The sequence below is a fragment of the Nyctereutes procyonoides genome, unplaced genomic scaffold (assembly GCF_905146905.1).
Source record: "Nyctereutes procyonoides isolate TBG_1078 unplaced genomic scaffold, NYPRO_anot_genome, whole genome shotgun sequence".
NCBI lineage: Eukaryota > Metazoa > Chordata > Mammalia > Carnivora > Canidae > Nyctereutes > Nyctereutes procyonoides.
This window is the reverse complement of record NW_026575051.1, coordinates 66,903,944-66,917,708: the sequence shown is the minus strand read 5'-3', so window position 1 is coordinate 66,917,708 and position 13,765 is coordinate 66,903,944. Positions and strand designations below refer to the sequence as shown.

The window sequence follows — 13,765 nt, the reverse complement described above, 5'->3', positions numbered from 1 at the left end:
AGGAAGAAAAGGGCACTCTGGTAAAAAAGGATGAAGGAATATTGTGCGGATATTAGCAAAGTAGATTAAGCTAACATTTTCTTACACAGATCATATCCTAAGTGTTATGGAAAGATTATTTTATATTCTCACTAAACTCCTGTTATCTATCTGCTGTGTTGCCATTTTCTACTTTGTAATAAAATTCACTTGGATCTTCTTTATTCCATGTTGATGATAATAGAAGTAAAGAAGGAGGAAGCAAAATTGGTATTTAGGCAGAATTATGAAGGAAGTAAATTCTGTTTTCATCATCCCTCTGTTTCTCCTGTACTTCTCTCGCTCCTCCTTCCCTTTCCCTATAATGCCTTCATGTTATTATTTTCTGTACTAGACAGTATCCTGGCGTTCTAGCCAGTGTTCACAAACTAGTGACTGGCAGCTCAGATTATGCCTGCAGTCAGTGCTTTGTTCGACAAACCCAGTGGTTTTAAAATGCTGAACTGGAAAGCCTTAGATGGACATACCTGTTTATTCATTGCAATCCCCATCTTAGACCTGACTTTCTTCATTCATGTATGCCATCTGCCTGGCCCCTGTAGGCGTTTGACTTTGCTATACCGACTCTAGACCTCTCTATGCTTTCTCCCACAATTAGAATTATTTTGTGTTTTATTTTTTGAATATCCTGTTTTCTGTTGAGTGACACAGTTATTATGGGTTAATTGCATAATTGTATTGGCTGGCTAATGGGTCACTTTCCAGATTATGTATCCTTAATAAATTTTCGGGTTTTGGTGAGAGATAGTGCCATTAGTGATAGAAATATCACTCATTGCAAAAACTAATAGATATGGGAGCAGAGTTGGTGAATCTTTTTTCATCTGAAAGGATTTTCTGACCTCAAATTTTATTATTTAGGCATACAATTCAAATTAGAAGTTAAAGAAACATGACAAGAAATTGGGATTGCAAGCCAACTAGCTAAGATTTAACTATGAATGTGCAAATGAACTGTCCTTGTGTTACTTTAACTATATTATGAGGGCATTGTCTTTTTCAGTATTAATATTCTAATTTTATTTTGATTGTTATAACTTCTTTTAAAAACTTAGCACTTCAGCATTTGGCTTTTTTTCAATACATCTGTTACAGCAGAAAAATCTAGATCGTCCTCATGAGCCAGAAAAAGTGCCAAGAGCACCTCATGACAGGCGGAGAGAATGGCAGAAGCTGGCCCAAGGTCCAGAGCTGGCTGAAGATGATGCTAATCTCTTACATAAGCATATTGAAGTTGCTAATGGCCCAGCCTCCCATTTTGAAACAAGGTTTCGTTTCTTTTGTTTGTGTTTTAACAAAATTAATGATAAAATACTGGATTTATTTCTAATATCCAAGCCTCTAAGTCTTAGGTCCTGAACCAGCAGACCCTGCTTTAAGCTATAGAAATACTTTTGAAACCCTGACCAGTGTGAGCCTTTTAAACTCTGATTTTGGGCAGGCCATTTTCATACCTGGATTTTAGTTTTGTCATCTACAGAAAGAGGTGGTTGGAATTGATGATCTTCAGCATTGTTTTAGCTTTCCTATGAAGTCCCCTTGTTCTCTCTTCAGGCAGAGTCTGCTAGAATTTCGTAATAGAGGAATGGGGTCTAGAATTTTTTTGAGATATTACTGATATACTACATATAAAATCAGAGCTGAAAAAGGGTAATATTTTGTTCCTTTTTCTTTCTCCTGACTCCCTTTCTGTGTCACATGTCCCACCTCAGTTACATCAGGACTTTTAAACAAAATTACTCATCTCCTTTTGCAGAACTATAGAATAGGTCTTTTTCCTTTCTTAGTAGCCATTGGCCCATCTAAATAACATGCTACCCTAACTAAACATTATATGAGCATCTCTCTGTGAAGGAATTTGTATATAGTTGAATGAGCATAGTTATTATATATATTATAACATTGATTTTTAAATGGAGGAAGCTTAAAGTTTTCTTTGGAATAATACATGTAAATTATTAGGCTAATATCTTGGCCAGTTTTAGTAGTAATTATATATAAGATATTTATATGCATTACTGAAAAATAAAGACTGAAAGGATTTATTTTTTAAAAATCTATAGATAAATATTTTTTTCTACTAGTATTAAGTATTACGATATTACCTGACCCAGTGTAAATACAATACAGTTGATCCTTGAACAATGCAGGGATTAGGGCCACCCTGTGTAGTTGCAAATCCACGTGTAACTTTTGACTCCCCAAAAATTTAACTACCAATAGCCTACTGTTGACCAGAAGCCTTACTGAGAACATAAATAGTCATGTAACATATTTTGTATGTCATGTATATTATATAGTGTATTCTTATAATAAAGTAACCCACAGAAAAAATGTTAAGAAAATCATTTAAAAAATACATTTACAGTGATGTGCCGTAAAAAAACCCTCATATAAGTGGACGTGCTCAATTCAACCCTGTGTTCAAAGACAGCCATTATTTCTTTTTGTACATTTGTCCCCAGCATGCATTGCAGTCAGTAAATATTTGTAAATCTTCACATGCTCAAGGCATCTAAAGTTTTGCTTAAATTTGATCTTAAGTCACATGTTGCTTTGTAACTCCATTATTTTCTGAGTACCCTGCCTACCATCTTTGAAAACACTGAAAAGACAAAACAATGTAGTTAGCCATCTCTGTGGTGCTAGTTATCATGGAGGCCCTTCTCACTGATACAAAACATTCAGAAGTCATGTAGGCTTAAAGAGGTAGATATCCCAATGGTAGAAAATTGTAGTTTCCATATTCCAGCTTTTTATCATTGGTATCTTGTTTTAAAGAAAAAAAATGAAATAGGGGCTGATAACTTTGAACACAATTTGCCAAAAATTACTTTTCTTGTTTATACTATTCTATATATAATACTTTTTATCCTTGTGAATTGAATTAGTATTATAAAATAAATAACCGCAAGGAAAGTTTGCATTGTGAGCAGTGTTCTTTATTTTAAAAGCAAAAGGAATGTAATTTCCGAAGTTTCTTAGTAGTGGTTAAAATATTGGCATTCAAAAGATACATGTTAAATATCTCCTGTAGAACACTTTACCAGTAATTCAAGAAAAGTACACTGATACTGTTTTTTTGTTTTTGTTTTGTTTTGTTTTTTTCTAGACCTCAGACATATGTGGACCATATGGATGGATCTTACTCACTATCTGCTTTGCCATTTAGTCAGATGAGTGAGCTTCTGACTAGAGCTGAGGAAAGAGTCTTAGTGAGACCACATGAACCTCCTCCACCTCCACCAATGCATGGAGCAGGAGATGCCAAACCCATACCCACTTGTATCAGGTATGTGGGGACTGACACATGATATTTGTTCTCAGAGGTTGGTAACCTTTTTAATTTTTTAAAGGACCGGTTAGTAAGTATTTTAGGCATCGTGGGCATATGGTTTCTGTAACAGCTACTCAACTCTGCCATTGTTGCATGAAAACAGCCATAGACTATATATAAATAAATGACTTTATGTTTCAACAAAGCCTTATATATAAAAGTGGAGAGCAGGTCAAATTTGGCCTGTGGGACGTAATTCGCCAGCCTCTTAAGAGCTGACCCATTCTCTTGGGAAAATTTAGCAAATGAGAATTTACTTTAAAAGTTAAAGTATGCTTCATTTTATTATAGCTTTATTATCAAGCACATGATGTACAGTATATTAATAAAAATTAAGAATTTTTGGAATGTGGCAAGGGACTAAGAAATGGGAACCAAAAATGTGATTCTGTGTGTTAATTTGGTGTAATGGGGAATACTCTGAAAATTTGAGAGAGAATAAGCAATTGCTCATAATAATCTTTCAGTAAAGCAATTTTGAAGTTTAATTTTGTCCATTGTTACCCAGATTATAAAATTTCTAATAGGTAGATATCAGCTTTATAATTTTCAGTTAAAAAATCAACCTTCTATCATTGAGTCAATTTGATGTTCCATCCTCAGGAAGAAAGAGAGCCATAAATTTCCTTTTGTGGTTTGTAATTAGTGGTTATTGATCTATCTGCAAACGACATATGAGGAGTCTTAATAGCTTCAATATCAATGCAGCATTGTAATGGGCACAGGTATTGCTACAAATATCGTAATATGATAAATGTTGAGTCATTATAAAGACTCCTATCACAGCATAAAATTAGCATTTTATATATCAAAGTAGCATAAAATGCTTGAGTGTATATGACAGGTGCATGGAAGGATGAGACCATTTAGAATGTGACAAACGAAAGCACCACCTATTAATTTTCTTGTTGGTGTATTCCTTTCATCCTAAACACTGAAGAATTTTTAATTTTTATAAGAACATCTACCCTTTTATAATTACTGGTAGTCATATATTTCATGTGGTTTTTTTCTCTTTTAATAACTCGTTAGGACTTCTTTATCATTTCAGTTCTGCTACAGGTTTGATAGAAAATCGCCCTCAGTCACCAGCTACAGGCAGGACACCTGTATTTGTGAGCCCCACCCCCCCACCTCCTCCACCACCTCTTCCATCTGCCTTGTCAACTTCTTCATTAAGAGCTTCAATGACTTCAACTCCTCCCCCACCCGTCCCTCCCCCACCTCCACCTCCGGCCACTGCTTTGCAAGCTCCAGCAGTACCACCACCTCCAGCTCCTCTTCAGATTGCCCCTGGAGTTCTTCACCCAGCTCCTCCTCCAATTGCACCTCCTCTAGTACAGCCCTCTCCACCAGTAGCTAGAGCTGCCCCAGTATGCGAGACTGTACCAGTTCATCCACTCCCACAAGGTGAAGTCCAGGGGCTGCCTCCACCCCCACCACCGCCTCCTCTACCTCCACCTGGCATTCGACCATCCTCACCTGTCACAGTTGCAGCTCTTACTCATCCTCCCTCTGGGCTACATCCAGCTCCATCTACTGCCCCAGGTCCCCATGTTCCATTAATGCCTCCATCTCCTCCATCACAAGTTATACCTGCTTCTGAGCCAAAGCGTCATCCATCAACTCTACCTGTAATCAGTGATGCCAGGAGTGTACTTCTGGAAGCAATACGAAAAGGTAATTTCCTCCTGGCCCTTAAAAGCATTGCTATGGTAGATTAGAAACTTTCTAAGTATTTGACACAACAGTTTCCTCACTTACAAAATTTTATTTGATCCTGTTTTTGCATAAATGGTTTTTAGAAAAGAAATCTATGTTCAACTCACTTTAAATCATTTTCCAGAAAATATATCACATTCAATTATTTTTTCATACTTCAGTAGAGATTCTTAAAATGTTTATTGAATAAATGAGAAATTAAAAGCAAAGACAAGTTACAGAAAATTTAGTTAAATCCCTTTATATTATGTTTAATATATATATTAACTCCTTTAAAAATGGTATTTTCTTCAGTGTTAAGGCTGTCCATTTGGTATATCAGTGACACTTGCCCTACCAGATAACCTTTGTAGAATTAAAGTTCCTCCTTTAGTAACAAAGGAAAGACCTCTCATATTCATTCATGTATTCAGCCAGCATTTCCAAAGCACCTACTATAAGTCAGGAACTAGCAGTATAGAATAAATAATAGTACCTTTCCCTCAAATACTGGGGAGAATAAAGCCATAGAAAATATACTCAACAACGTTTATTTGACCACTGGTTAACTTTTTAGGGGAGGTGCTGAGTAGGGAGGCACAGTAGACCATCATGGCTGCATAGACTGTAGATATCCACTAGGATAGCTGGCAAGTTTGACCAGCTAGTATTACAGATAATGAAAGAATTTATTGACCAAATTAATATGATTCTAAATATGATCCCTTCAAATTCTTTTTAATAGCTCTTGCTTTTCACTTTCCTGTTAGTATTTGATTTTATTCCAGAAAGATTAATAGTATGTAGTATTGTATCAATTTACAACAAATGCTTTGGCTTTTCTGTACCAGGTATTCAGCTACGCAAAGTAGAAGAGCAGCGTGAACAGGAAGCTAAACACGAACGCATTGAAAATGATGTTGCCACCATCCTGTCTCGCCGTATTGCTGTGGAATATAGTGATTCAGAAGATGATTCAGAATTTGATGAAGTAGATTGGTTGGAGTAAGAAAAATGCATTGATAAATATTACAAAACTGAATGCAGACGTCCTTTGTGGTGCTTGTTCTTTGAAAATGTTTGGTCATTCCAGTGTTTTGCTTTCTTTTCCTTATGATAAATAACCCTTTTCCTCCATAATTTTTGATTTCTAAGAAAATATTAGCATACATTTCAAACTAAATGTTTTACAGTGGCTTATCTTTTTTATTTTTTCCCTGAAAAGATAATTTGGTCAAATAAACCACTAAGTATTAAGCATGGACAGCCGTTGTTAGAGTAGCAGATTCAGTTTTTTGATATATCTTAATTGTGCACTTTGTGAATTTTAATTTAAAGAAAGCAACTGAGATTGAAATCTTGAGGGCAGCTGTATCTATTAATGAGCCTTATTCCATTTCCTGATGTTTTAAAAGAAGAAACACTGCCTTGATTATATGAATACACTCAGAAAGTACATTTAGCTAGTAGTATTGAATTCTCTTAAAGGAATGCTTGAATTTTTTTTTAATTATTGTTTTACCGTTTTTAAATACTTGCCTTATTTGAATGTTTAGCGGTACCCCCCTTCCCACTTATATATTGTGTGGTACGATTTTGCTTGCCTATAAGAGTTTAAAAAATTTCCATGTGAAATACTCTGACATAAACATACATGTAACTTACATTAACTGTTAAGAATAACAGTCTGATTTAATAAATGGTTCATTTTAAAGGTTCATAGGTGTTGCTCTTTGAATAAATTATTTCTGGTAATTCATCAAATATATATAAAGTAGGCTTTTAATACATAGATAGTAAGCAAAAGATTTAAAAACCACGTAAGCTATATAGTTTCCGCTTAATTATATAGATTCACATTGGTAGGATAGCTTTTATATCATTTTTTCCTAAGGTCACAAAATCAACATTTTTCAACTCCTCATGCTCTTAAAAAATCTCAGCTTGCTGTCTAATTTCAACACACCTTGTCTTTAACAGCATTCTTGAAATCATATTTTATAATGATAAAGTGAGTTGTTAATGTTTACCTAATCCAGATTATGGATGGAGGGAAAGCAGCATTAATATTAGATTGTTTAATGTGAAGTTTTTGTAGTTGGACTATAAAAGTGACTGCAGTCTTCATCTTTTTACAATGCTGTCTCTGGTTCCTCCCATCAAGAGATGGGGTTTTTTTCTCACCTCCCTTAAATCTGAGTGATGCTGAGACAATAATAGATAGCTGATAGATGAGGTCATTGGCAACTTGATAATTTGGGGGTTATTTAGGTAGATAACTAATTACCTATACTCTTTGTGGAATAAGAATGAGGAACTAAGTTCTGTTGTGGCAATAGTTAGGACTTTAAAAAAAACAAACTAATAGCTCTAATTAACAAAAGATTTGCTTTGTTCTTTTGGGTAGCTTTGCCTGGAATAAGAGATTAGATATATAGTGAGGGTGCTTCCATGGCTCAGTTGATTAAACATCTGACGTTAGTTTCTGCTCAGGTCCTGATCTCAGGGTCATGAGATTGAGCCCCGAGTTGGGCTCTGTGCTGAGGGTGGAGCTTGCTTAAGATTCTTTTCCTCTCCTGGGATCCCTGGGTGGTGCAGCGGTTTAGCACCTGCCTTTGGCCCAGGGCGCCATCCTGGAGACCCGGGATCGAATCCCATGTCGGGCTCCCGGTGCATGGAGCCTGCTTCTCCCTCTGCCTATGTCTCTGCCTCTCTCTCTCTCTCTCTCTCTCTCTCTCTCTCTCTCTCTCTCTGTGTGTGACTATCATAAATAAATAAAATAAATTTAAAAAAAGATTCTTTTCCTCTCCCTTTGCCCTTCCCCCCACCCTTTTGCCCCTCCCACACATGCACATTTGCTCCCTCTCTCTCTAAAAAAAAGATTGGATAGTGATTAGAAGTTTCTTTCAACTTTACAAAAATATATAGTGATGAAGTCAACTCAAGAAAATATGATACAATTTAAAGTATCTTATTAAAATAAATAAATAAATAAAGTTTATCTTATTAAGTGTGCTTATGGTCAAAAAGGCAGTGGCGGTATATAGTTTTTGTAAAGCTCAGTTGTGGCCAGCAATCAAAATGTAATGGTACTAGCACTGAAGTAGTTCAGGGTGATAAAAAAAGGAAATGGCTGAAGATTTCTTAATAATAGAAGTGGATCTGTTTTAAAGCTTGGCAGTATGTAACCTAAATAGTTTATGAGATTATTTTGTTTTTCAGAACATTCCTGAAAGATAAGAAAGTGCCTGTAGACGGAAGAGGCCATATATGTCATATCTATTTTGAAAGCAATATAACCTTTCACTCTAGATATTTATTCAGCTTAACTTGGTGAGAGAATTTTGGAGCAACTATTCAGTGGTCAATTTTAATACCCTAAGAAGAATGAAAGTTATTGGATAATTACTTCTTCTTATTGAATTATACCACTAGGTATAATTCTATATTCTATATTCCACTAGGTCATGGAACATAGAGGCAGGAAGAAAAATGAATTGTATATCATGGAGAAATAAATTGACTTCCCTTGTTTTGGTCAAAATTGTCACCCATTTACCTCCATATTACCAAATTCAACAAATACTTTTTCTTCCCTAAGTTATTTGACTGGCTGTATATATTAAATACATACAGAATATATTCTGTGTATATTTTTCATTTTCACTCCACTGTTCCTTGAAGCTGCCTCTAGCTTTTTTGTGTGATGCTATCCTTGCCCTTCACAATAATGATAGCAGCAGTGGAGTTTAGGATGATATTCAGTCATTATAGAGGGAAAGAGAGTGTGTCTATAACTTTTTCTAAGGAATATTTGTAAGCTCCATGTTTATAAGTAATTTTAAGCTATAACCACTGCTTTCTTTTTAAAACTTATTTAGTTAGGCAGATGAGATGACTTCTGAACATTTTGTGTGTAATAAATATTTATTAAAAGACAAGGAAAGTGTCCTTTTGGATTGTGTTCTGTAAATTATGAAACACCTCCTTTTATTTCCACTTTCAGAAAGCCCTACCCTTTTTTCAGCATCTATTTCATATCCTTATTTTCATGAAGTCTTCTCAGATCACAACTGGAGTTCATATATATTCCTTTTCAACTTCTCTAATTTTTTATTGTAAACTTTCTTCAGGTATACCTAAATACCATTTTACATTACAGTTATTTCCTATTTGAGCTTGCCAAATAGATTACTCTCAAGAAAGCAGGGACCTTGAACAGGCAACTCATAATTATCTCTTGTTGTAAACAGGTTCAGAAATACCCTTTTTTCTTCTGTCCGTGAGAGCTCTTAAAATCATATCTTCCTAGGCACTGCTCCTGCTTAGAAAAATTGTCTCCACTCATCTCAGTAATACAGTTGAGCTAAAACTGAATCTAATTTCATCAAAACTGTGTGTGTGTGTGTGTGTGTGTGTGTGTGCACGTGTGTGCACGTGTGCGTGCGTGTAGCATAAGATCGACTCTTCTGGCCAAAAGTTAAAAGTCACTAATATTTCTGAAGTCTTTTCTTAAGGCAGAGAGCAAAATTGATAATGTGTTTCTATTTAATGAGAATATCATGAATTACTTTTAAAACATAGCTTTAACTTTGCCCTTAGTAAACATACTACTGCTGTTTATTTTTTCATTTTCACTCCACTGCATTTACCTTGATCCCAGCTTTTTAAAAACTGGAATAAACGGGAGTAGGTATAAAATAAATTACTTAAAGCTCCTAAATGGTTTAAGAAATTCCTTTTGGAATTTATGAACTCTGTATTGTCTACTTAGTAAATAAATAAATAAATAGTCTGATTAGTAAATAAATAAACAAACAAACCATTGCAGGATATTAATCATTCAGTATCAGAATTTGAAGATGGTTTTGCTCCATCGCTCCATTGACCTAATGCAAATGAAATATCAAAGTGTGATATTTCTAAGTTGTATCATTTAACTGTAATTAATAAACTAATCATCTTACTGAAGCCAAACAATGCATAGGAGACTCTTATAATACAAAGAATAAGTCTTTTCCTCTCTTTATTCATTGCTGTACGAAGAACAAATTTATTTATGTTCTCCATGACTTGGCTGTAGAACGCATCAGTAATTTCTTGCTTTTCAAGCCTGACAGCCAGGCTCTGAATAAAGAATGAATACCAGCCTTGAATGAACATTTCAGGCACTTTTTTTTTTTTTTTTTTTTACAGACTAGTTATCAATACCTTTTTCTCATTATTGTAAGGCCAGCTGCTCTGACTTCTTTTCCTTTAGAAAAAAAAATTTAAACCACTGACCATGTATTGAAGTCATCTTTCCCAGTGTATTTATGGTTTCTCCCCTTGCTTACTATAGATAAATTTGCTTAGTGGTAATGGTTTTGAATATTTTATAGTATCTATATAAATATGTTCCTATGTATATGTGTGTGTTATACTCAGAGGCTTCTTGATAAATTTCTTACTTATTCATCCTGCCTTTTAGGCTAGCTTTTTCAATAGTACTCTTCTGATATAGGACCCTGATGTCTTTAGGGGTAATAATATTTCCCATCCATCTTTTTTGGCTCAGACACAACATAAAAGACATAAGAACCATCAAATTGCAATATGTCTTCTATTATAATAGCTTCCAATATAACTTAAAAGTATCTATTTTATTCTTATCTTTGAAATCCACAAAATGTTGCACTTCTAACTTTAAAGAAATCTATAGGAATGGTCTACCTAGACCATTCCAGTTGAAGGAGCTCCTCTATCATTAATGCTTTATTTCGTATTTTGTATTTATGATATTTCTTTTCACTTATTCAGTAGATTTTTCTGATGCCTGCAGAGTTACTTTGCTGGGAATTGGGGCCACAGCAGTCAATAGACAGAGCAGTACTTTCTGAGCGTACAGATAAATTAACAAAGAACAATGAGTGTTATGTTAGGGAAGCATGTAGCACAGAGACCAAACCTAGTCCAGGAAGTCAGGAAAGGCCTCCAGAAGGAAATGACATTTAGAGTTTGAGGTCGACCTAGGCAGATAAATACTGAAGTGAGAGTGGACAGTCTTAGCAGGTAAAGGAAATAGGCACGTGACTGTCCAGAAATGCAATGCAAAGCATGCACGGACGGAGCGGTATAATTAGAAATAAATGAGAAAGGGAAGCAGGAGCAAACCATGAGAGAATCAGGAACCATAGTAAGGAGTTTGCATTTATTTTATGGAGAGTGAAATTGAAGAAGTGACATATCAGAATAGCATATTGGAAAGATAATTGGTGGCTGCAATGTGGTAAATGAATCAGAGAGTAGTAAGCTTGGAGGTCAAGAGGCCAGTCAGGCTTTGTAATAGATGACAGATAATAACTAGGGATGGTGGTGACAGAGGAGGTAGAGTCCAGAGAAATTCAGGATGTGGAATACACTGGACTTGGTAATTAGAGAGGAAGGAGTTGGATAACTTCAGAGTCCTGGCTTACTGATAGACTGTTAGAAGAGGAGCAGCTTGTGCAGGCTGGATGATGCAGTTTGGGACCCACGGTAGGGGAAGGATCACGTACATGACTGAAGGGAAGGATTAATCTTGGATTTGTAAAAGGAAACCTCTGCAGGAAGGAGAGAAGGATAGATATGTAAGCGGTTAGATTTAAAGGTCTGGTCCTAAAAAGTTGAGAAAGTTTCCTTCTAATGGGATCTGTTTTCTCTTTAAAGTAGATGACCATGCTCCTAAGGGTGATTGAGGAGACAGGAAGAATGTCAACAGTTTTAAGAAAAATTATTTAAAATGACTATTTTAATGAAATAGTCATTGTGATAAATGGGAAATCTTACCAGGAAAATAGGAAATTTTCAGACAGTATGGAAAATATCATTGAGATTGGTGACCATGAATTTATAGGGTCTCCAGGCTACACTCTGTGATTTTTTTCCCCAGAGTTTGAAGACAGTTGCCAGAAGGAAACCACTAGATTCTTTCAGAGTCGGGTTTTGACTGTAGTACAGGATGAAAGGATAATCTCTAGGATAGATTAACTGATCTCCTTACTGTCTTAACCTCATGATAAAGCTCCCATGTTGGAGTTCTCCTCTATTTTGCCATAATGCTAATTTGATCTCCTTTTCTCATTAAGTACACTCACAGGCTCTTCTAGATTATCAAATCATGCAGAGGAGTCTTCTCTTGTGTTGAGAGTATATTCCACCTTATGCTCAATATCACTTGGTTTTCTTTCTGTTTATTACACAGCTCCTCCTTTCTATCCCCTCACACCTACAGAATTCCTGCTCTCTTCCTGTTTTATCATGCTCAGCTACCCTTTATTCTGTTATCCTTCAGATCTAGAAATCTTCTTCTAAGGATTCTGTCAAAGATAAGTCTGCCATAAAGGTAATGTAATTCAAAACAAAGAAGTAGCCAGGGATTTGACTTTTTATATATCCCTTTCAAGTCTAAGCTGCCTCATCTGCCTCATTTACTTTGTTGGCAGGAATCCATTTTCTTTTGAAGATAACTTCCCTCAGCTCGAAAAATAAATACTATGCTTGATTCTTCTATTGATTTTGTTTTTTAGAGCATATGAAATGAGGCTAGATTTTTAGATTTGATTCTTGGGTTGGTAAATAGCCAACCATCTCAGAAATGTCTGGCATAGGATCTCGGTCAAACAGTCTGGGTAATTCAATGTGAACTGCTTACCATTATCAAAAAAATAAAGAGAAGGGCCTGTTAACCAAGCACTGAGCCTTTCATTTTGATATCAAAGACCAGCTTATTCCTTTCGTTTGGTGGTTTAATCTTTTTTTGTTGTGAAACATGCATTAACAGAAAAGTGGGTAAAATTTTAAGCTCAGTCATTTACCACAGTGTGAGTAACAATATAACCACCATCCAGGGCAAGAAATAGAATATTATCATTCTAGAAAGCTCATGCCCCCTCCTAACTACTGGCCCTTTCTTCATCTCCAACCCCAAGGATAACCACTATCCTAATTTATGGTAGTCACTTCCTTGTTTCTGTCTTAGACTTCTACCAGCTAAGCATATGTTTCAAATATCATAGTTCAATGTTGCCTATATTTTGAACTTTTCATCAGTGATATGTTTTAGTATGTACTTTTTTTGTGTCTGACTTGTTTGTGAGTTTCAGCCATATTATATGTAAATTACATTATTCATTTTCATTGTTTTATAGTAATCCGTGCTATAAATATATCACTCTATCCATTCTACTGTTGATGGATATTTTAGTTTGTAGTTTGGGTCTTTTACAAATAATACTGGTGTGAACATTTTTGCATACGTTTCTTGTTCATGTGTTGGCATTTATGTTAAGTATGTACTTAGAGGTGGAATTGAAAAATCATAAGATAGGAGTATCTTCAACTTCAGTAGATAGTGCCAAACAGTGTTCCAAACAAGTTCTACCAATTTATACTCCCACCAGCAGTCTGAGAATTCCTGTTGCTGCACATCCTTGTCACAGCTTCTGGTATTATTCTGTTCAGTTTTAGCTTTTCTAGTGGGTTTGTGACAGTGTATGATTGTGGTTTATTTTCTTTACCCGGATTACTAATGAGGTTGACTATATTTCCATATGTTTATTAGTCTTATCTTTTGCCCATCTGTGGCTTCTCTTCTCTCTTTATTGGTGCTCTTTGAAAATAAGTTATTAACTTTCACGTAGTCCATTTTATCGATTTTCTTCATGGTTA

The 13,765-nt window shown here is 35.3% G+C and overlaps 1 protein-coding gene across 5 annotated transcripts in view; it reads left to right on the top strand.

Annotated features, from left to right (window-relative positions):
* The window catches only part of WASF1 (WASP family member 1), a 63,778-nt gene extending 56,983 nt beyond the window's left edge, over positions 1-6,795 (top strand). For 4 of the 5 annotated variants that reach the window (XM_055330531.1, XM_055330533.1, XM_055330534.1 and 1 more), the window contains 4 exons: positions 1,135-1,307; positions 3,152-3,331; positions 4,428-5,056; positions 5,929-6,795. In XM_055330531.1, coding sequence (XP_055186506.1) covers positions 1,135-1,307; positions 3,152-3,331; positions 4,428-5,056; positions 5,929-6,086 — 1,140 coding nt within the window. In that variant the 3' untranslated portion in view covers positions 6,087-6,795. The remainder of the gene's footprint in view (positions 1-1,134; positions 1,308-3,151; positions 3,332-4,427; positions 5,057-5,928) is intronic. The other variant, XM_055330536.1, reaches the window with a different exon arrangement.
* The last annotated feature ends 6,970 nt before the right edge of the window (positions 6,796-13,765 follow it).